At 43.6% G+C, this 20,704-nt stretch overlaps 1 protein-coding gene across 3 annotated transcripts in view; it reads left to right on the top strand.

Annotated features, from left to right (window-relative positions):
• The window catches only part of OPTN (optineurin), a 42,488-nt gene extending 22,127 nt beyond the window's left edge, over positions 1–20,361 (top strand). For all 3 annotated transcript variants that reach the window (XM_084650019.1, XM_084650021.1, XM_084650020.1), the window contains exons 8-14: positions 1,913–2,028; positions 2,898–3,047; positions 5,809–5,902; positions 6,660–6,818; positions 7,586–7,716; positions 18,979–19,061; positions 19,372–20,361. In XM_084650019.1, coding sequence (XP_084506145.1) covers positions 1,913–2,028; positions 2,898–3,047; positions 5,809–5,902; positions 6,660–6,818; positions 7,586–7,716; positions 18,979–19,061; positions 19,372–19,496 — 858 coding nt within the window. In that variant the 3' untranslated portion in view covers positions 19,497–20,361. The remainder of the gene's footprint in view (positions 1–1,912; positions 2,029–2,897; positions 3,048–5,808; positions 5,903–6,659; positions 6,819–7,585; positions 7,717–18,978; positions 19,062–19,371) is intronic.
• Positions 20,362–20,704: the final 343 nt, after the last annotated feature.

Here is a 20,704-nt window from a genome sequence, read left to right as displayed (position 1 = left end):
ATTGTCGGGCTCAATGGGTAGTGATCAATGGCTCCATGTCTAGTTGGCAGCCGGTGTCAAGTGGAGTGCCCCAGGGGTTGGTCCTGGGGCTGGTTTTGTTCAATATCTTCATAAATGATCTGGAGGATGGTGTGGATTGCACTCAGCAAATTTGCAGATGATACTGAACTGGGAGGAGTGGTAGATACGCTGGAGGGCAGGGATAGGATACAGAGGGACCTAGACAAATTGGAGGATTGGGCCAAAAGAAATCTGATGAGGTTCAATAAGGATAAGTGCAGGGTCCTGCACTTAGGACGGAAGAACCCAATGCACAGCTACAGACTAGGGACCGAATGGCTAGGCAGCAGTTCTGCAGAAAAGGACCTAGGGGTGACAGTGGACGAGAAGTTGGATATGAGTCAGCAGTGTGCCCTTGTTGCCAAGAAGGCCAATGGCATTTTGGGATGTATAAGTAGGGGCATAGCCAGCAGATCGAGGGACGTGATCGTCCCCCTCTATTCGACATTGGTAAGGCCTCATCTGGAGTACTGTGTCCAGTTTTGGGCCCCACACTACAAGAAGGATGTGGATAAATTGGAGAGAGTCCAGCGAAGGGCAACAAAAATGGTTAGGGGTCTGGAACACATGACTTATGAGGAGAGGCTGAGGGAACTGGGATTGTTTAGTCTGCAGAAGAGAAGAATGAGGGGGGATTTGATAGCTGCTTTCAACTACCTGAGAGGTGGTTCCAGAGAGGATGGTTCTAGACTATTCTCAGTGGTAGAAGAGGACAGGACAAGGAGTAATGGTCTCAAGTTGCAATGGGGGAGGTTTAGGTTGGATATTAGGAAAAACTTTTTCACTAGGAGGGTGGTGAAACACTGGAATGCGTTACCTAGGGAGGTGGTAGAATCTCCTTCCTTAGAAGTTTTTAAGGTCAGGCTTGACAAAGCCCTGGCTGGGATGATTTAATTGGCGATTGGTCCTGCTTTGCGCAGGGGGTTGGACTAGATGACCTCCTGAGGTCCCTTCCAACCCTAATATTCTACGATTCTATGAACATTGCATTGTATTTATAAGAGGTGGTCAGTCACTAACTCAAGTCACTTTGCTCTACAAATTGGGGAGAGCCCAGAGGAGAGGCATAAAATGATAAAAAGTTTAGAAAACCTGACTTACGAGGACATGCTTAAAAAAAAAGGGGTGTGTGCGCTTAGTCTTGAGAAAAGAGGACATGGGTAGGGAGCTGATAAGTCTTCAGATATGTTCAGAGATGTTAAAACGAGGACCGTGATCAGTTGCTCTCTATGTCCCCTGAAGGTTGGCCAGAAGTAGTCTGCAGCAAAAGGTGACTTAGGTTAGATGTTAGGAAAAACCTTATAAGGATAGTTAAGCAGTGGAATAGGCTTTCGAATAAGATTGTGGAATCCCGGTCATTGAAGGATTTTAAGAACAGGTTGGACATCAGGGATGGTGTAGGTTTACTTGGCCTATTTTACATCACAGGGGGCTGGACTAGATGACCCCTTAAGGTCCCTTCCATCCCTACATTTCTATGAGTCTCAATCTTTATTTTTTGATAGTCTTTAAATTGTGAACTCTTCGATATGGTGCCTTTTCTGTCTGAACAGGGCCTAGCATGTTATGGGCACTACTGGAAATTAATAATACTCTTATCTGAGTTATTGCCCATTTCCCCACAATTTTAAAGAAGTTTGGGGTGCCCAAAATTGCAGCTCTGCTTTCTTTAGGAATGCTCAGTAACTGCAAGATCTTTATATTAATCTCACAGTGGAGCAGAGTTTACTGGTGCTGAATGATTTGTGCTATTCTCTTTAGAAAGAGAATGGTTCTTGCCTGATATAGCTGTCTAGTGTTTGCAATTTTCAAATCTTGAATTGTCTGAGTATACTTTCTTTCTCTGTAACAGGTTGGTAGTGAAATAGAAACCCTGAACCTGCAGGTGTCATCCCTCTTCAAAGAGCTTCAGGAGGCACATGCTAAATTGAAAGAAGCGGAGCTGATCCAGAAGAGGCTTCAAGAAAAGTAAGGCTCAGAAAAGGAAATGTTCTGCTGAGATGCTTGATTGTGCTGATGATAATCTTAATGTTCATAACCCCTTCTATCGGGGGAGTTTAACAAGCTTTACAAACATTAACTAGTGCTTTGAGACCTACTTATGAAAAGCACTATATTAAAGCTAGGTATTATTATTGATTAAACCTTAGGATACTTCTGAGAAGTGGATATGTATTAATTTCATTTTACAGGTGGGGAAAGAGGCCCAGCATCCAAAGATATTTAGGCACCTGACTACTACTAATTTCAGTGGGAGTTAAGTGCCTAAAATACCTTTGAGGATCTAGTCCTCAGTGGCTTTCACAAGATCTGAGATGCCACCACAAGTCAAGCAGAGTTAGAAATAGACCACAGGAATCCTGATTTACTGACTGAGGATTTAATCCTTCCTGGTGTGAAAGGGCATTTTAAAATAAATGAAATCCCTTGAAGGAAGGGTTTTGCAATCTTAAAAAAAGCAATTAAGGGCCCAATTTGAACCATTATTCACAGGAGTTCTCAGCACACTTGAAAATCAGGCCACTTAATTAGGTGCATAAAAAAAGAAGGTAAGAGCCGCACTTTCGGCACCCATTTTAAAAAACTTTTAGCCACTATTCCCATCTTTTTGAGAGCGTATAACCGAAGGAAAACCTATGGTTCAATTATTTATTTATTTATTTATTTTATTTATTTAATTTATTTTACAGTTGTGCATGGGTTTTTCCTTCAGTCTCATGAAATAAGCTTTGGGGGTAAATTAATCACAAATGTAGGTTCTTTGTCTGATACCCATCATGATGATTTTCATCAGGAAAGGGAGATAGGAAAGATAACAACTCTTTCCTTTTGGTCAGGTGTCAGATACTTGAAAGAAAAAACTCTGCTACTTCTGCAGATTTGGATGAGAGGCAGCAGCTCCTATATACCATTAAAAAGCTGGAGCTTCAGGTGGAGAGCATGCAGTCAGAGCTCAAACTGGAACAAGCCAAAACAGAGGAAGAAAAGTGAGTGCGACAAGATTTTGAACCTTACAAAGAGATGGGTCAAGTGGGTGAGAATCTATGGTAATGTGTCCAAGGAGTAACTGAATCTCAGATGTGACTGTGTACACACACACACACTCCCCCCCCTCCACATTAAATTGAGCTTGTAGAGATTAATCTGAACTGGAACCCTGGATCCAGATAGCCTCAGTTTATCAAAGTTTTGACAGTTCAAACCTCTGTACAATAGGCCCAAAGTGGATCTTCATATTCAAAGAGCCCCAACCTTTGGGGAAATCCCAGCTCTAACCTCTGACTTGTGCCCTTCTCTAGCTGTATACAAGTTGTACTTTGCTGTCTCAGGGACATGTTGCAGATCTAAACTGATCCCTGCCTTCAAATATTGGGTACATTAACTTACTGTGTCTAGCCTGAGGACAAATGTAAACTGGCTTCCCATCTTGGCTTTTTCCCTACAAAAGGGGAAGAAATGGATAGGCTAGGCAAAGTGTTACTGTATTTTACTAAATTCTTCCTATGGAGCTGCACAAACATTCAAAACTATTGTGGGTAAGACTGTACTTGGCTAGTTACCCATATGCTGTCCCCAGCGTGTAGCATGGAGCCCATCTCCCAATCAGCAGGAATTTCTGCAGGTTGGTAGTTTTGTCCAGCAGCCAGTTAGTAATTTCACTTGCCTGGACTAAGTTTAATTTCCCCAGGTTGTTACACAGTAGGCATTTTCTTCATTTGGTTTACAAAAGAAAGTGGAGAAACAGCTGAATTCTTTTTTAAGGATAAATCTGAGGAACGTTCCCTCTGATGGTTACATCCAAATGATGGCTACATGTGACCAGCCATAAAACTGAACTACTCCAGTCTGACATACATAGATGCAAATTTTAGAATAGGCTGTGAAGGGCCTTGAAAGTCAAGACAAGCAGTTTATGCTTGCAGATACTGACCAAGGTCTACCAGGCATTTCAGTACCAAGGCAGATCAGTTGGATTATAACTGGCTCTCCTGAGCATTTCCTAATTTGTCACTTCCTTGGACCCAAAAGCTGCAATCAGTTATATGTAGGGCTTGAACATAATTACATTAAGGAAAGGCTTGGGAACTGAGCATTACTCTGGTGGGAACAAGACAGTACCCTGGATACTCTCAAATGTTTGTAGACATGTTCACATTGTTACTGGATGCTCTCTGGTCATGAGCACAGTGCTCTAGAGCAGTGGTTCTCAAACTGTGGGTCAGAACCCCCAAGTGGGTCACAGCCCCATTTTAATGGGGTCACCAGGGCTGGCATTAGACTTGCTGGAGCTTGGGGCCAAAGCCCAAGCCCCACTATCCAGGGCCAAAGCTGACAACTGAGGGCTTCAGTCCTGGATGGCAGGGCCCAGGTTACAGGCCTCCTACCTGGGCTGAAGACCCAGGCTTTGCCCCCCTCCCTCAGCCCAGGGCAGCAGGGCTCAGGCTTCCTCCTCCCAGGGTAGCAGGGGCTTGGGCAGGCTTAGGCCCCTTCCTGGGGGTCACAAAGCAATTTTTGTTGTTTGAAGGGGGTCACAGTCCAATAAAGTTTAAGAATCCCTGCTTTAGAGGAAGCAACCCAAATGGCCCAGAGGGCACCAGGAGAATGGATGAAGTCTCCTATACTCTAAGGTCAGAAGGGACCATCACGATCATCTAGTCTGACCTCCTGCACATTGCAGGCCACAGAACCTCACCCACCCATTCCTGTAGTAGACCCCTAAACTCTGGCTGAGTTACTGAAGTCCTCAAATCATGGCTTAAAGACTTCAAGTTATAGAGAATCCACCATTTACACTAGCTTAAACCTACAAATGACCCATGCTGCAGAGGAAGGCGAAAAACCAAGCTGCTCAGAAAGAGAGAGAAAAGGGCATGGGAAACACCAGTGCCTCCAAACTCTACTGGGATCAGTGTTTTGGTGAGACACTCCACAAATAAGAGTCATAAAAGAATTAAAAGCTGTTGAGACACTGATTCAAAAGCTTAGCTCATTCTGTTTTATTTAATGAAGAAATGTTAAAGAAGTGACTGTTCCATGGTCTGTAAGCACCTACCTGGATAGTATATGGCAATTTAATCTAGCAGAAAAAAGCATAATGAGATCCAATGGCCAGAAGCTGAAGCTAGACAAAGTCTGACTGGAAATAAGGGGCACATTTTTAACCATGAGGGTAAGTAGCCACTCTTTACCTAGGGACATGGCAAATTCTCCTTCACTTGAAGCCTTCCAGTCCAGACTAGCTCTCTTTTTTTGAAAAGATATGCTCTCTCTCTCTCTCTCTCTCTGTCTGAAGCTGTGGGCTTGATGCTGAAATTATTGGGTGAGAGTCTTTGGCCTGTAATGCAGGAGGCCTGATTTAAGTGATTGGAATGGTCCCTTCTGGACTTGAAATCTGTGAGAAGACTAGCTCCAGAGACCTTGAGAGAGAGAGGGTATGGTGAGGGGTAGAAGGCTACTTTTTATCAGACTGAAATATCATTTGTAAGTTGTTGACTGTTTTTTGCCCCTCCTTTTTTTTCCCCCTCCTGTAAAAGTAAAAAGTCAGACTGAAGAAAATTCTGATAGTTGATATAGTTAGTCCTTCAGCTTTCTGGATTCTGGATCAGTGTGTCTTAAACTCTGGAGATTTGAAAGTTTGATGGGAAGGAGTGATGAAAGAAATCCTAAAGCGGGAGCCAGTGGAACAATTTAACAAAATGGAAGATGATAGAAGGATCATTTCCATGTAATTTTTTTTGTCTTAAACAGGGCAAAGTTTTCTGACTTGCAGCATACCTACAGTAAGCTTCTCCCTGAACTCACTAATGCAATGAAAACCATTGAAGAACTAAAAAACAACGAGGTAAACTGGTTATGAAGAGAAATTGCAATGAATTTTAGGGGAGAGAAATGAATGTGGATTGTAACAATATTTTGGCCGAGGACTTCATGATTTTTCAGCTTTACCATACTAATGACCATTAAATCTATGCAGCTATGGTGTAAGGACAGACCTAGACATCTCCTGCTCCAAGAACACTAATGCCACCTCCCACCTCTTCAACTAAAGAACCACCACATCTCTGCTGTGTTACTACTGATATCCTCTGTAGGCTGCAAGCTACTGCAATGCGACACAGTTGCATACATTTGAGCAATTCTAAGTCTGTCCCAACTCAAGAGCCAGAAGTTAAGCATCTAAATATTAGTGTACTCTTAAGAAAGTAAGGTCTTTGGAGCAAGGATCATCTTTTTAGTTATGTTTTTTACAGTGCCTCACACGATCAGGTCCCAATCTATCACTGGGGTTCCTGGAATACATATAATAAAATACTATACAATATATGTTGCAAAAGGGTTAATTAAACCTTAACTTTGAACTTGGTTGCTTTTCTCAGTACTTTTAACAGAGACCTTCCCCCCCCACCCCCCCCTTTTTTTTTAATACTGAATAGTAAGATCTCCTTCATAGACTGCATAAAGAGATTCCTTTTGGGCTTGACACAGTGAGGACTGGTGGGAACTGTATATCAGAGCTGGAAGTAGCCCTGAGCTGATAGATTTGGGGGTGGGGGGGGGAGAGAAGAAGTCAGGCCATTTAAATGAATTCTTCCTTGCAGTTGGAGAGAGTGGATAAGGCGGTGGTAGAGGACCTGAATAAAAAGCTAGAGCTGGCAGAGAGAGCGTTGGCTACAAAACAGCTACAGATGGATGAAATGAAGCAGACTATTGCTAAGCAGGAGGAAGACCTTGAAACCATGGCTGTCCTCAGAGCTCAGGTATGGGGTGCCCTTCAGAAAAGTCAGGGAGGCTTGGATAGTTCTCCTTCCTACTGTTCAGAAATTGGAAGGAAAACCCTAATGGCTTGAGCAATTGCTCTGATTAGTTTAAAACAGACTTACAAGAATCCAGATATATAATTCCCTTTTTGAGTTTCCCCTACAGATCTTTATAGAATCTGTACTTCTGTGAATTCCCAGCTTCCATTGGCCTTAGTGGATGGGATTTCTGGGAACTAAATGAGTCTGGAATGTGACAGTTTCACACTACCAATAAAAAGTTTGGTAGTTGATTTAGAACAAAAAATCTATTTTCAGTGGGCTCCCTTAATGTTAGAGGGGTAGTTTTAGTCAAATTAAGTGAGGTCATGGATGTAAAGTGTGACTAGGAAGAAGGCTGGTCTTGAACTGGAACTCTGGAGTTCTGGGACCAGTTTCTAGCTCTGCTAGAGATTTTCTGTGTGACCTTGAACAAGTCACCTGCTCACTGTCTTTGCATCAGTCCTGCCTGTAAAATGGAGATGATGCCTGATTTCTTCCAGCCTCTTTGCTATTAGCTCTTTGGGTCTTGGACTAGGTCTTTCCCTGTGTATGTGCAGCTTCTAGCACAACTCAGGCACTGATTTTGGTTGGGGCTTAGAGGGGCTGTTTCAATACAAACACCACACTGGTTGGCTGTGTTGGCAAATGAGATTAATTTATACACGGATAGCGTTAGATCTGGTCTAAATAGTAATGCTGAACATGATTTTATTTTTTCTGACCAGATGGAGGTTTATTGTTCTGACTTCCACGCGGAGAGAGAAGCAAGAGAGAAGATACATGAGGAAAAAGAACAGCTGGCTGTACAGCTGACTTACCTGCTACAAGAGAAACATACGCTGGACAATCTTGGCAGGTGAGAAACTGATTAAGGGAAATTCCAAACAGGTTTCTGACTGAGCTGTCTGGATTGTCTTGTTGTCACTTGTGTTGGGGAGCTGGCTAGGGACTCGTTAAAATCAACATTGGCTTTAACGAGTGTTTAAAGCCACAACATATCTGTGCTCATCAATAAAGTTAAAAAACCACTCTGCTCTATAGTGAGCTAGCTGATTTAAACAAGAAGTTAGCCAGATGACAGAATAGTGAGCGTGTGTGCGAGATTGATCATCCAAAGAACTCAAAGCACCAAAATTAATTAAGCCATATGACACCCCCCCCCAACCCTGTGAATTATGAAAGTATACTTATTTGAGAGATACATTTAAACTCAGTGGGTGAAAACCTGGCCCCACTGATTTCAGTGGGGCCAGGTTTTCACCTAAGGACTCTATAAATTTTTATTATTATTATTATTTATTTTATTATTTATTATTATTATTCAATTTTTCAAGTCTCTTCTAAAAATTAAGTCAATAGATACAGTTTATCTTAAAAGAAAACAAACCAACCATTCTGTTCACCACCAAGATGTCTAATATTTAGCTAGAATTAAGAGCAGAAAGGGCTTCACCAAGTTATTTCTGTACATAAAAAAGGCCATACTGGGTCAGACCAAAGATCCATCTAGCCTAGTATCCTGTCTTCTGATGTTGGCCAATGCCCCAGAGGGAGTGACCAGGTAATCATCAAGTGATCCATTCCCTGTAGACTTCTGTTCTTCCTCTTAGGTTAACGTCTCTTAAAAGGAAAAAGCCAAATTGATATCTAAGCTTTTATTTTATGATGATAATAATAATTTGTACTTAAATCATAAGATTGAAATTTGGCCCAGACACAAGAATAAACAATTTGGATAAGTAGACCCAATATTAATTATTTCCCCCTGTGCTTTCATTTGAATAGTTTTTCCTTCCATTTTTGTCCTAAACTATAATGCTGGTTATTCTGTGATTACTGTTATTGTGCTGCTCCTAAGAGACAAGTGCAGATCAGTCAGGGGTGGAGTAATATCTGGGTATATATAATCAATGAAGTATATTTTTTAATAACACCATAATAGAGGCTCAACCTAAATGTATACCCCAAATTAAAAAGAGGACCAAAAAATGCCACTATGGCTAAAAATCATAGTGAAAGAGGCGGTTAGAGGCAAAAAGGCATCCTTTAAAAATCAGAAGTCAGATCCTGCTGAAGAAAATAGGGAGGAGCATAAACTTTGGCAAGTAAAGTGTAAAAGTATAATTAGGCATGCCAAAAAGAAGTTTGAAGAGCAACTGGCAAAAGACAAAAAGAGTTTGCTGTTAGTTTTTAATAAGTACATCAGAAGTAGAAAGCCTGCCAAACAATCAGTGGTGCCACTGGACAGTAGAGGTGCTAAAGGAAGATAGGGCCATTGCAGAAAAGCTAAATACGTTCTTTGCATCTTTCTTCACTGCAGGGAATGTGAGGGAGATTCCCACACCTGAACTATTCTTTTTAGGCTACAAATCTGAGGAACTGTCCCAGATTGAGGTGTTAGAGGAAGCTTTGGAACAAATTGATAAATTAAAATAATAAGTCACCAGGAACAGATGGTATTCAGCCAGGAGTTCTGAAGGAACTCAAATGTGAAATTCCAGAACTATTAACTGCAGTATGTAATTTATCACTTAAATCAGCTTCCGTACTAGATGACTGAAGGATAGCTAATGTAATGCCGATTAGTAAAAGGGCTCCAAAGGGGATCCTGGCAATTACAGGCCAGTAAGCCAAACTTCAATGCCAGGCAAACTGAAACTACAGTAAAGAACAATCAGAATGAGGACACATAAATGAACACTATTTGTTTGGGGGGGGGGAATAATCAACATGGCTTTTGTAAAGGGAAGTCATGCTTCATCAATCTACTAGAACTCTTTGAGGGGGTCAACAAACATGTGGACAAGGGTGATCCAGTGGCTATAGGGTACTGGGACTTTCAGAAAGCCATTGACAAGGTGCCTTATCAAAGGCTCATAAGCAAAAAAGCAGTCAGGGGATAAACGAGAAACAAAGGCTAGGAGTAAATGGCCAGTTCTCAGAATGGAGAGAGGTAAACGGTGGTGTCCCCCAAGGATCTGTACTAGGGCCATGTAACGGGCTTGCACTCACTTCTTACGAGCACCCCCTGGTTGAGTGCGTGTGCCTGGACACACTCTCTACCTGTCTCAGCCCTCCGGCCAAGTTATACACAGTGTCTGTGAGATAAAAGCAAACCCCTTTCAGGGTACAAGTCCAGCTCTGTAATGTCTGTTTTGAAATCAAGCAGAGCCTCAGGACTTCTTCTCTGGAGGCAATGTCTTCACCCTCTTAGGGCCTTTCCAGCCACAACTCTCCAGCTGGGCCACTGCAGTTCAGTCCCCCATGCCCCTCCGCCCCAGGGATGCCTTAATGTCCAGGCCACTCCCCCCTGTGGCTTATGGGGCTTGGAGGGGACCCAGGCCCACCCACTACTCCAGGTCCCAGCCCAGGGACCCTGTAGTTAGCAGCTGTCTGCTGCATCCCTTTATCTAAGTTATGCAACTGCTCTAATTCCCTGGGCCACTTCCCCACTGCCCTGTGCCATCTACACCCTTACCTCAGGGCTTTGTCCTGATAGAGTCCCCGCAACCAGCTCAGGGCTCCTTCTTGCTGTCCCAGTACTACCTTGTCCAAGGTCCTGCAGCTTCCTCAGCCAGCCACACGCCATCCACACTTCTCCAGCTTGGACAAGGAACTGAACTCACTCTTGCTCTGCAGCTCTTCTTGTACTGACCTACTGGGTCCTGATTGGCTGCCTCCCACACAGTCACTCTAGGCAGCTTGGAGGACCTCTCTACTGCCCTTTGCTGGGGCGAGGTGTAGCAGGGGGCCTCAGGGCCTACACCACCCCCTCACACAAGATTGAAGTGGTGCTCTTGCAGGTAATGTCTTTGCTTACCCAGCCTTTTGCCCTAGTTTCACAGGGTATTTACTTTCTCCAACCTTTCTGTCTGAAGAATTCCTTTGCCTGTACCCCCGTTTGTCATGGTTCTCCCTCCCTGGCCTCTCTTATCCAGGGAGCATTAATAGTCCTTGCCCTGGTCTCTCTGGGTTTCCCTGCCAGGCCTCTCTGCCTGGAGAGATTTGGCAGTCTCTCACCCCAGTGAATCAGGGTCTTCTCCCTCAGGCCTTTCTCCCTGTAGAGCTATTTACTTTCTGCCTTGGTTGCTCAAGGTCTTCCCTCCCAGGCCTATCTCTGCCCCTTTTTTGGTCAGGGTTCCCTCCCAGGCCTCTCTGCCTGAAGAGATTTTTCAGATCAGGGTCCTTCCTTAACTAGCTCTGTGGCACACCCGTCAGTTATGCCCTGCTTCTTCAGGGTACTTCACTCCCAGACCTTTCTACCTGGAGAGCTAGTCATGATAATCTCTGCCCTGGTGCCTCAGGGTTTCTCTCCTAGGCCTCTCTACTGGGAGAGCTTTTAACAATTCCTTGCCCCAGTTAGCCTGGGTTCCTCTCAAACCTCTGTCTGGAGAGCTATTCACTGCAGTCTCTGCCATTGTCTATCAGAGTTTCTCTTCCAGGCCTCTTTACCTGGAGAGCTTTTAATGGTTGCATTGCCCCAGTTAGTCAGGGTTCCTCTGACCCCTTTGTCTGGAGAGGTTTTCGTTGCTCAGTCTCCCTGGGAGCTCCTTTTATTTGGAGCCAACCTATCTCAAAGGTGGGCTCGACCAAAGTTACTCGTTAACCATGTTCTTTAGCCAAGGGGGAACTTCTTGTTTGGCTGACACTAGAAAGTTAACCAGGTCCTTGGCAATACCCCTGTCTTCCTCAGATAAATATGAAGTGACCACAGCCTGGGGTCCCTGTTTTTGTAGGTTACCCATACAGTGAACACAACCCGTCATTCAGTGGCATGTCATAATCTACCACATGCAGGGCATTCAAATCGTCAAAGCCTTTTATCGCCTTTAGGGTGATTAACAGAGCTGGGTTTTCCCCTGAAATAAACTCTTACTGTGGCCTCCTGATCTGGAGAGGAGTCCTTCTGGATGCAACTGCTTGCACACACTTCAGAGTTAAGGATCTCTCTGTTCAGGTTCAGATCCCTTCTAGGGTTTCCAAAGACCAGGGACTGTACTGTTTTGCCCACTGCTTTCAATACTTGGCTTAGCAACACCCACTTTGTTGTTTCCATACCCACACTATTGTATGAATGACATCCAGCATGTTAGGACCACTTTTACCTTCCTTTTTCCTCTGAGAAGTGCTTCTCTTTTTAGCAGAGATCTGCTTGTGGCCTTGCTCTGCCACCACTTCAAGATTCTGCGGTTTTATAGCCACAGTCTGGCAGCTCTCCGCTTCAGTGGGAAGCTGTATATCCCTGTCCAAGCTATCTTCCTTCTGTAGTGACCTCAGACCACATAATTCCAGCTCTTTCTCCTTAGCCAAATTGCACTTTGATCCTGGCTGGACCTTGAGCAGGTTCTGGAGCCTAGTCAGCTCCTTTTGCAGCAGAAAGCACTGCTGTTCCCCCTTCTCCACTCTGAGGTGGGTCTGCTCTTGCTCCCATTTTACTGATTGAAACCACCTCCATTCTATTCTCTGAATCTGGGTCTCATAAGCCTTCAACCTGTTACTTAGTTCATGCCAGAGAGCATTCATCCGGTTTGGCAGGTTGTAGGGGTGCCTGGTGCCCAACCAAGAGTCCTGGCTATCAGTCATTCTTTGAGCTCCCAGGCCCTGTGAAACAGGTTTCCCTCTGTCTGACACCTCCCGTCAGGGAACCCCGCTGTCCTCTCATTGGGCTCTTCTCCACCGGAGTAATTTCAGAGCCCTGGTCCTGTCTCAGTTCCTGCAACACATTAGATACATTCCCCATGCTCTCTTCCCTCATAACAGAGACTAGGTCTTTCCTTCAGCGAAAGCGTTCTTCAAACCCCACAACTGCTTTCTCATTTCTGTCCTGTGGGCCTCAATCCTGCTTCTTTTTCTAGCCCAGGTTTGCCAATTATGGGGAGGCCTGGGTCTATGATAGGACTAGTACTGCCTTCCTGAGTTAGAATTTTTCCTCAGGGCAATACCTACTTGTGTGACTCATTTCCCCCTAATAGAAACCAATTGTCCCTGGGGTAGCCTTCCAAGCCCTAAACTGAGTCCTGATAGTCCTCTGCTCCACCTTCACTACAGCCTGAGCCTCAGTCATTTGTGGCCAGGTGTCTTGGTCAGCCTGGCCTTCACTGGTCTCAGTGGCTTTCACAGCAACTGGCCTGGCCTTACAAGCCATGGTTGTATCAGGGTAAACCCATCTCACCTGCCCCACTTGCCCATAGTACCTGCAGCTCCACGGTGGGGTCTTCCGACTCTTTCCCTCACAGCATCTGCAGTGGCTGGGCCTGGCTGTCAAGCTCCCTGCCACGCCTGAGACTGGTGATCCTGGAGTTGCTGCTGTTAAAGCCCCTCCAGGGTTTTGCCATGTGGCTGCTGGGCAGCTTGCTGGGACTTTACAGCTGCTGGCCAAGAGCTCTTATTTGCTCTTCCATGATCCCGTTGTTTGCAGGGGCTGGTCTGAATAAATCCAACTTCTGGTTCCAGTGTAACAGGGTTGTACTCACCTCTCACGTGCACCCCCTGACTGAGTGTGGGCCTGCACACTCTCTCTCCCTGTTTTTGGTGGGCCTTTGCTGACTCAGCCCTCCATCCAAGTCATATACAGTCTGTCTGTGAGATAAAAGCAAAGCAAATCCCTTTTGGGGTACAAATCCAACAGGGGTCTCTCTGAGTGCCCTCTATAATATCTCAGTTTGTCCCTGCTCCAGAATAGAACAGTGCCCCAGGGCTCCTTCTCTGGAGGCAATGTCTTCACCCTCTTAGGGCCTTTCCAGCCACAACTCTCCAGCTGGGCCACTGCAGTTCAGTTCCCCCCTTTGGGGGTGCCTCAGTGTCCAGTCTATTCCCACCTTGGGGCTTATGGGGAGTTGGGGGGGGGGACCCAGGCCTGCCCACTACTCCGTGTCCCAGCCCAGGGACCCTGTAGATAGCAGCTGTCTGCTGTGTCCCTTTATCTAAGTCGCGCTGCTGCTCTGATTCCCTGGGCCACTTTCCCATGGCCCTGCACCATCTTCACCCTGACCTCAGAGCCTTGTCCTGATGGAGTCCCTACAACCAGCTCAGGGCTCCTTCTCACTCTCCCTTGCTTCTGACAGCTTTACCTCATCTGAGATTCTGCAGCTCCCTCAGCCAGCTACACACCATCGATGCTTCTCCAGTTCTAGCAAGGAACTGAACTCCCTCGTCCCCTACAGCTCTTCTTATTCTGACCTGCTGGGCCCTGATTGGCTGCTCCCCACACAGCCACTCTAGGCAGCTTGGAGGACCTCTCTATTGCCCTTTGCTGGGGTGGAGTGTGGCTGGGCCACAAGGACTCCAGCAGAGGGCCTCAGGGCCTAGTCCACCCCGTCACAGACCAGCACTGTCAACATTCATAAATGATCTGGGAAAAGGTATGAGCAGTGAGGTGGCAAAGTTTGCAGACTATACAAAATTACTCAGGATAGTTAAGTCCAAAGCAGACTACAAAGAGTTACAAAGGTATCTCACAAAACTTGGGTGACTAGGCAACAAAATGGCAAATGAAATTCAATGTTGATCAATGCAAAGTAATGTAGACTGGCAAACATAATCCCAACTATACATAAAAAACGATGGGATCTAAATTAGCTGTTACCACTCAAGAAAGAGATCTTGGAGTCATTGTGGCTAGCTCTCTGAAAATATCCACTCAATGTGCAGCATCAGTCAAAAAAGCTAACAACGTTAGTAACCATTAGGAAAGGTATAGATGATAAGACAGTAAATATGATTATGCCACTAAATAAATCCATGCTACGCCCACATCTTGAAGACTCTGTGCAGTTCTGGTTGCTCCATCTCAAAAAAGATATATTAGAATTGGAAAAAGTATAGAGAAGGGTCATAAAAATGATTAGGGGTATGGAACAGCTTCCTTATAATGACAGATTTAAAAGACTGGGACTGTTCAGCTTGGAAAAGAGACAGGTAAGAGGGGGTTATGATAGAAATCTATAAAACCATGAATGGTGGAGAAAATTAATAGAGAAGTGTTATTTGCCCTTTCACAAAACACAAGAATCAGGGGTCACGTGATGAAATTAATAGGCAGGTTTAAAACAAACAAAAGGAAGTACTTCTTCATACAACACACAATCAACCTGTGGAATTCGTTGCCAGGGGATGTTGTGAAGGCCACAACTATAACTGGATTCAAAAAAGAATTAGATAAATTCATGGAGGATGGGTCATCAATGGTTATTAGCCAAGATGGCCACAGACACAACCCCATGCTCTGGATGTCCCTAAGCCTCTGACTGCCAGAATCTGGGAGTGGACAATGGGATGGATCACTCGATAAATTCCCCCATTCTGTTCATTTCCTTCTGAGGTATCTGGCATCGGCCACTGTCAGAAGACAGAATATGGGGCTAGATGAACCATTCATCTGACCCACTGTGGCCATTCGTATGTTCTTATGCAGTGAGATCTTTGGGATTCCAGTTTTTATTCAAATTAACAATAAAAAATGTAAAACGTTGTTGATAAGTAGGACTGTCGCTTAATCGCAGCGATTAACTCAAAAAAATTATTCGCGATTTTTAAAAATCACAATTAATTGCCGTTTTAATCGCACTGTTAAGCAAAAGAATACCAATTGAAATGTATTAAATATTTTTGGATGTTATTTTACATTTTTATACATATTGTATTCTGTGTTGTAATTGAAATCAAAGTGTATATTTTTTATTACAAATATTTGTACTGTAAAAATTATAAGAAATAGTATTGTTCAGTTCACCTCATACAAGTACTGTAGTGCAAGCTCTTTGTCATGAAATTGCAACTAAAAATTTAGATTATTTTTATTTTTTTACTGTATAACTGCACTCAAAAACAAAACAATGTGAAACTTCAGAGCCTACAAGTCCACTCAGTCCTACTTTTTCTTCAGCCAATCACTAAGCCAAACAAGTTTACATTTACAGGAGATAATGCTGTTCTCTTCTTAATTGACAATGTCACCAGAAAGTGAGAACAGGCTTTTGCATGGCACTTTTGTAGCCGGCATTGCAAGGTATTTATGTGCCAGATATGCTAAGCATTCGTATGCTTCTTCATGCTTCGGACACCATTCCAGAGGACATGCTTCCATGTTGATGACGCTCATTTAAAAAAAAAAAAAAGCCTTAATTACGTTTATGACGGAATTGTATGTCCCCGGCTCTGTTTTACCCACCTTCTGCCATATATCTCATGTTATAACATTCTCAGATGATGACCGAGCACATGTTGTTCATTTTAAGAACACTTCCAGTGCAGATTTCACAAAATGCAAAGAAGGTACCAATGTGAGATTTCTAAAGATAGCTACAGCACTTGACCCAAGGTTTAAGAATCTGAAGTGCATTCCAAAATCTGAGCGGGACGAGTTGTGGAACATGCTTTCAGAAGTCTTAAAAGAGCAACACTCTGCTGCAGAAACTACAGAACCTGAACCACCAAAAAAGAAAATCAACCTTCTCCTGGTGGCATCTGACTCAGATAATGAAAATTGAACATGTGTCAGTCCACTCTGCTTTGGATGGTTATTGAGCAGAACCCATCACCAGCATGGAAGCATGTCCCCTGGAATGGTGGTTGAAGCATGAAGGGACATATGAATCTTTAATGCATCTGGCACGTAAATATCTTGCGATGCCGGCTGCAACAGTGCTATGAGAACACCTGTTCTCACTTTCAGGTGATGTTGTAAACAAGAAACAGGCAGCATTATCTCCTGCAAATGTAAACAAACTTGTTTGTCTTGGTAATTGGCTGAACAAGAAGTAGGACTGAATGGACTTGCAGGCTCTAAAATTTTACGTTTTATTTTTGAATGCAGGTTTTTTTGTACATAATTCTACATTTGTAAGTTCAACTTTCATGGTAGAGATTGCACTACGGTACTTGTATGAGGTGAATTGAAAAATACTATTTCTTTTGTTTTTTATAGTGCAAATACTTGTAATCAAAAAAATATAAAGTGAGCACTGTACACTTTGTATTCTGTGTTGTAATTGGAATCAATATATTTGAAAATGTAGAAAATATCTAAAAATATTTAAATAAATGGTATTATTATTGTTTAACAGTGCAATTAATCACGATTAATTTTTTAGTCGCTTGACAGCCTTACTGATAAATTATACATGCATTTGACAGTATCCATGTGTTGGCAGTACAATCGAAGGGAGTTGAGAATTTGAAACCAAATTGGAACCTTGGAATGCTGTTCCAGAACTTCACTCCTCTGAGAGATAGAAAGTTTTATGTAATTTCAAGCCTAAACTTATTGCTGGCCAATTTATATCCATTTGTTCTTGTGCCAACATTGGACCTTAATTTAAACAACTCCTCTCCCTCTCTGGTGTTTATGCCTCATATGTATTTAGAGAGCAATCGTATCTCCTCTCATCCTTTGGTTAGGCTAAACAAGCCAACGTCCATAAGTCTTCTCTCGTAAGATTCCTCTGATCATACTAGTAGCCCTTCTTCTGCACCTGTTCCAGTTTGAATTCATCTTTCTTCAACATGGGAGACCAGAACTTTACATAGTATTTCAGATGAGGTATCACCAGTGCCAGGTCCAATGTTACTAATGCTTCCCTATCACTCCTGGAAATACCTCACCTTAGGCATCCTAGGATTTCATGAGCCTTTTTCATGGCCACGTTGGTGGTTCATAGTCAGCCTGTGGTAGGCCTTGGTGCATTGGTTGTTCTCCTCCTCTGTTGTTTACAACTTATAAGTCCCCAACTTATAGCAGAAATTCTTGTTAGTCCCTAAGTGAATGATCTTGCACTTTTCACTATTACATTTCGTCCTATTTCTATTACTCCAGTTTTCAAGGTCATCCAAATCTCCTTATATGATATTCTGGTCCTCTCCATATTTACACTATCTCCTAGCGTTGTTCCCCTGCAGACTTTACTGGTACACTTCCACTTTTTGTGCCAGGGTGTAGCAAAGCGATGGCTCACTGCTGCGGCGCCTCCTGCTGGTCATCTCGGGAATTAGCTCTTTCTAGCACACGGAGCACCCTCTGCAGGTTGGTGGCTCGCCTGCTGCTGGCCCCGTGTCCCTCCCAGACCCCGGTGACCTTTACCTCAAAGTTCTGACCCAGCAGTACCCCTTCGCTCTAGGTCTCCTCTAACCCCCAACCCTCTAAACCCACCTTGCCTCAGTGGCTACTGCCAGTCATCATCTAGCCCCCGCTCATTGGGGCAGACTGCAGTGTCATGGCCACTCATCATTGGCAAGGGGTTGGACCAGCTGCCTCTACCTAACCCCAGGCTACACCTCTGTAGCCTCAGTACCTGCTTTGGGCCTTATCCAAGGCCTCATCCTGGGGAGTTGCCAGGCTGGAGCTCCCCAGCTCCTCTTGTCTTTCCCCAGTGCTGCTCTACCTCAGTTACTCTGCACAGCTCCCAGGCAGCCAGCTCCAGGGCTAGAGTCAGACTCTTCTTCAGGTTCTGGCCCACAGCCCTCTTATTAGGGCCAGCTGGGACCTAATTATGCTGGCCACAGCTGTGGCTGCTTCCCCAATCAGCCTAACTTGGCTGCTTTTAACCCCTGTTCTCCAGGAGTGGGGCAGCCACCCCAGTACACAGAGTCATTAATTAAAATATAAAATAAGATTTGTCCCAAGACAGATCCTTCACTAGTAACCTCCCTCCAGCCTGACAGTTCACCTTTCAGCATGACCCATTGTAGTCTTCACATTTTCTTACCCACCTTTCAATTCTCATATTAATCCCCATCATCTCCAAGACATGTAGCCCAAAATATTTTCCTGTATAACTTTGTCTTTTAACACTTACAATTGTGCATTAAATTATTTGCGTCCTGAGAATGTTCCAAAGGACAGAGTTCTAAGCACTTGTCCTAGGGCAGAAGCCTCTGTGTTGATGCCATACTACCTTCATAGAATCATATTTAAGGTCAGAAGGGACCATTACGATCATCTAGTCTGACCTCCTGCACAAAGCAGGCCACAGAATCTCCCACTTTAAAATTCTTCCCTTCAGCAGTTCGTATCAGACAATCCTTCTGCTTTCCCTATTGTTCGAGGTTCGTTTCTCTTCCTAATAGGCTTTGTGTGTGTGCTTGACAACGAACAGCCTCTTAAATTCTTTAATCTCTGCAGAAGCTCTTTGGTGGAAATGCAGAGTCGTCATGGAGCCAGAGCATCAGTGGATCAAGATCATTCACCTCATCTTGTACAACGAGGTAAATTAACAGAAGATAATTGTTATGGCATCAAATCCTGGGCCTGGCCCTGCTGTGCCCAGTATAAGCCAGCTTCGCATTGCTGCCTGGGCCAGTCAAGTGGCACAATACTGAGCACTCTCAGGACTGCCTTGTCTTAGCCCAGCAGCCCGCAGGGCCTTTTTGTAACTGAAGATAGGCCAGCAAATGCAGCTCCCTAGCTACAGTCCACGGGGCTATCAATATGGCATCTTTTGCCAGCACTTAATTCACATTTTCACAAAAGAGTGAAAATCCAGTTTAACATAGTTTTAATTCTCTTTCTCTGCAGGCACTGATCCTCAGGACTGGCGGCAGCACCAGAGGAACATTCCAGTACATTCCTGTCCCAAGTGTGGAGAAATTCTACCTGACATGGACACGCTTCAGATCCACGTTATGGACTGTATCATCTGAATGCTGATCTCCAACTCTTCATAAATGGAAATTTTCACATGCCAAGCAAATGCATTCTTTCCCTCTAGAATAGGGCCTGATCCTACTCCCCATGAAGTTTTACAGGGTTTTTCCACTGATTTCATTGACAACAGGGCAACACCACTTTTTTTTTTTTTTTTTTTAAAGCATTTCCATTTGCTTTAGGGAAGAGAGAATTTTCATATTGTAAAATGAGTTGCTAATTTACGGAATTCCACATATATCTGCTGTGGTGGAATCTTTAACCATCCTCTAACAGCAAGCTCGACTTCTCATAGTTTATGATCACTCAGAGCAGAGAATGATTCACAGTATCTGGCTGAATTAATGCAGTCAAAGGAGAAACAAGATAGATATAGCTGTTCAATTTATATATGAGAGATGAAGTGGTTACAGGCTTAATCAGGAAGCTAACTCATGTTTGAGAAGCTTTTAATAAAATGGAATAGTTTTGTATTCATTACACATTTGAAATGAATCCTGCTCTTGCGCTGAATAGCAATTTTATTGAATTCCCTGTAACCAGGCTAATCTGATGTTAGATTCTTGATACTGTAGTTTGTGTACTCTTTGCTTTTACCAGATATGGGCAAAGTGTAAGATTAAACCGGTTGGGTCTGATATATGTAGCTGCTGCTATATTAAAGTCATTTGGTTTTAGAGAACAGTTCACAATTTAAAGAAGTTGTCTTTACTCCTCTCAATTGTAATAAATTCACCTGAACTTGTATAGTAGATCTCAAAATATTTTGCTGGAAACAGGTATGGTGGATGTAACTTAATCATTGAGGAGAGTTAATTGAGTTTCATGTTCACGAGACAAAAATAAATCTGTTGTAAAACACAAGAACCAACTTTGCAATTTGTGCATATTTTAGATCTTTATTATATTCTGGATTGGCTTTTTGTCCATATGTATTTCCAATAGGAAACTGTGTTGGGCTAGGTCTTTTGATGCTCTCAGAGGTGTGTGCATGTATTCTTTGCTTATATAATATCAAGTCTAAAAACTATCACCCTCTTCCTCGGGATTGTGGTGGGATTCCAGCTCAGCCCCTCAATCTGCTGCTTCTGTTGAATTACCATTGAAATCTAGAATGCAAAATCTACTGTGACAGCAACAACAACAAAAAAAAGAAGTGGGCACTGTGCTATTTTTCCAAAGTTGAGGGGAAGGGTAATTGTAC

The sequence above is a fragment of the Lepidochelys olivacea genome, assembly GCF_965140295.1.
Source record: "Lepidochelys olivacea isolate rLepOli2 genome assembly, chromosome: 1".
Classification (NCBI taxonomy): domain Eukaryota; kingdom Metazoa; phylum Chordata; order Testudines; family Cheloniidae; genus Lepidochelys; species Lepidochelys olivacea.
Note: the sequence above shows the minus strand (reverse complement) of the source record. Positions and strands in the feature narration are given on the sequence as shown.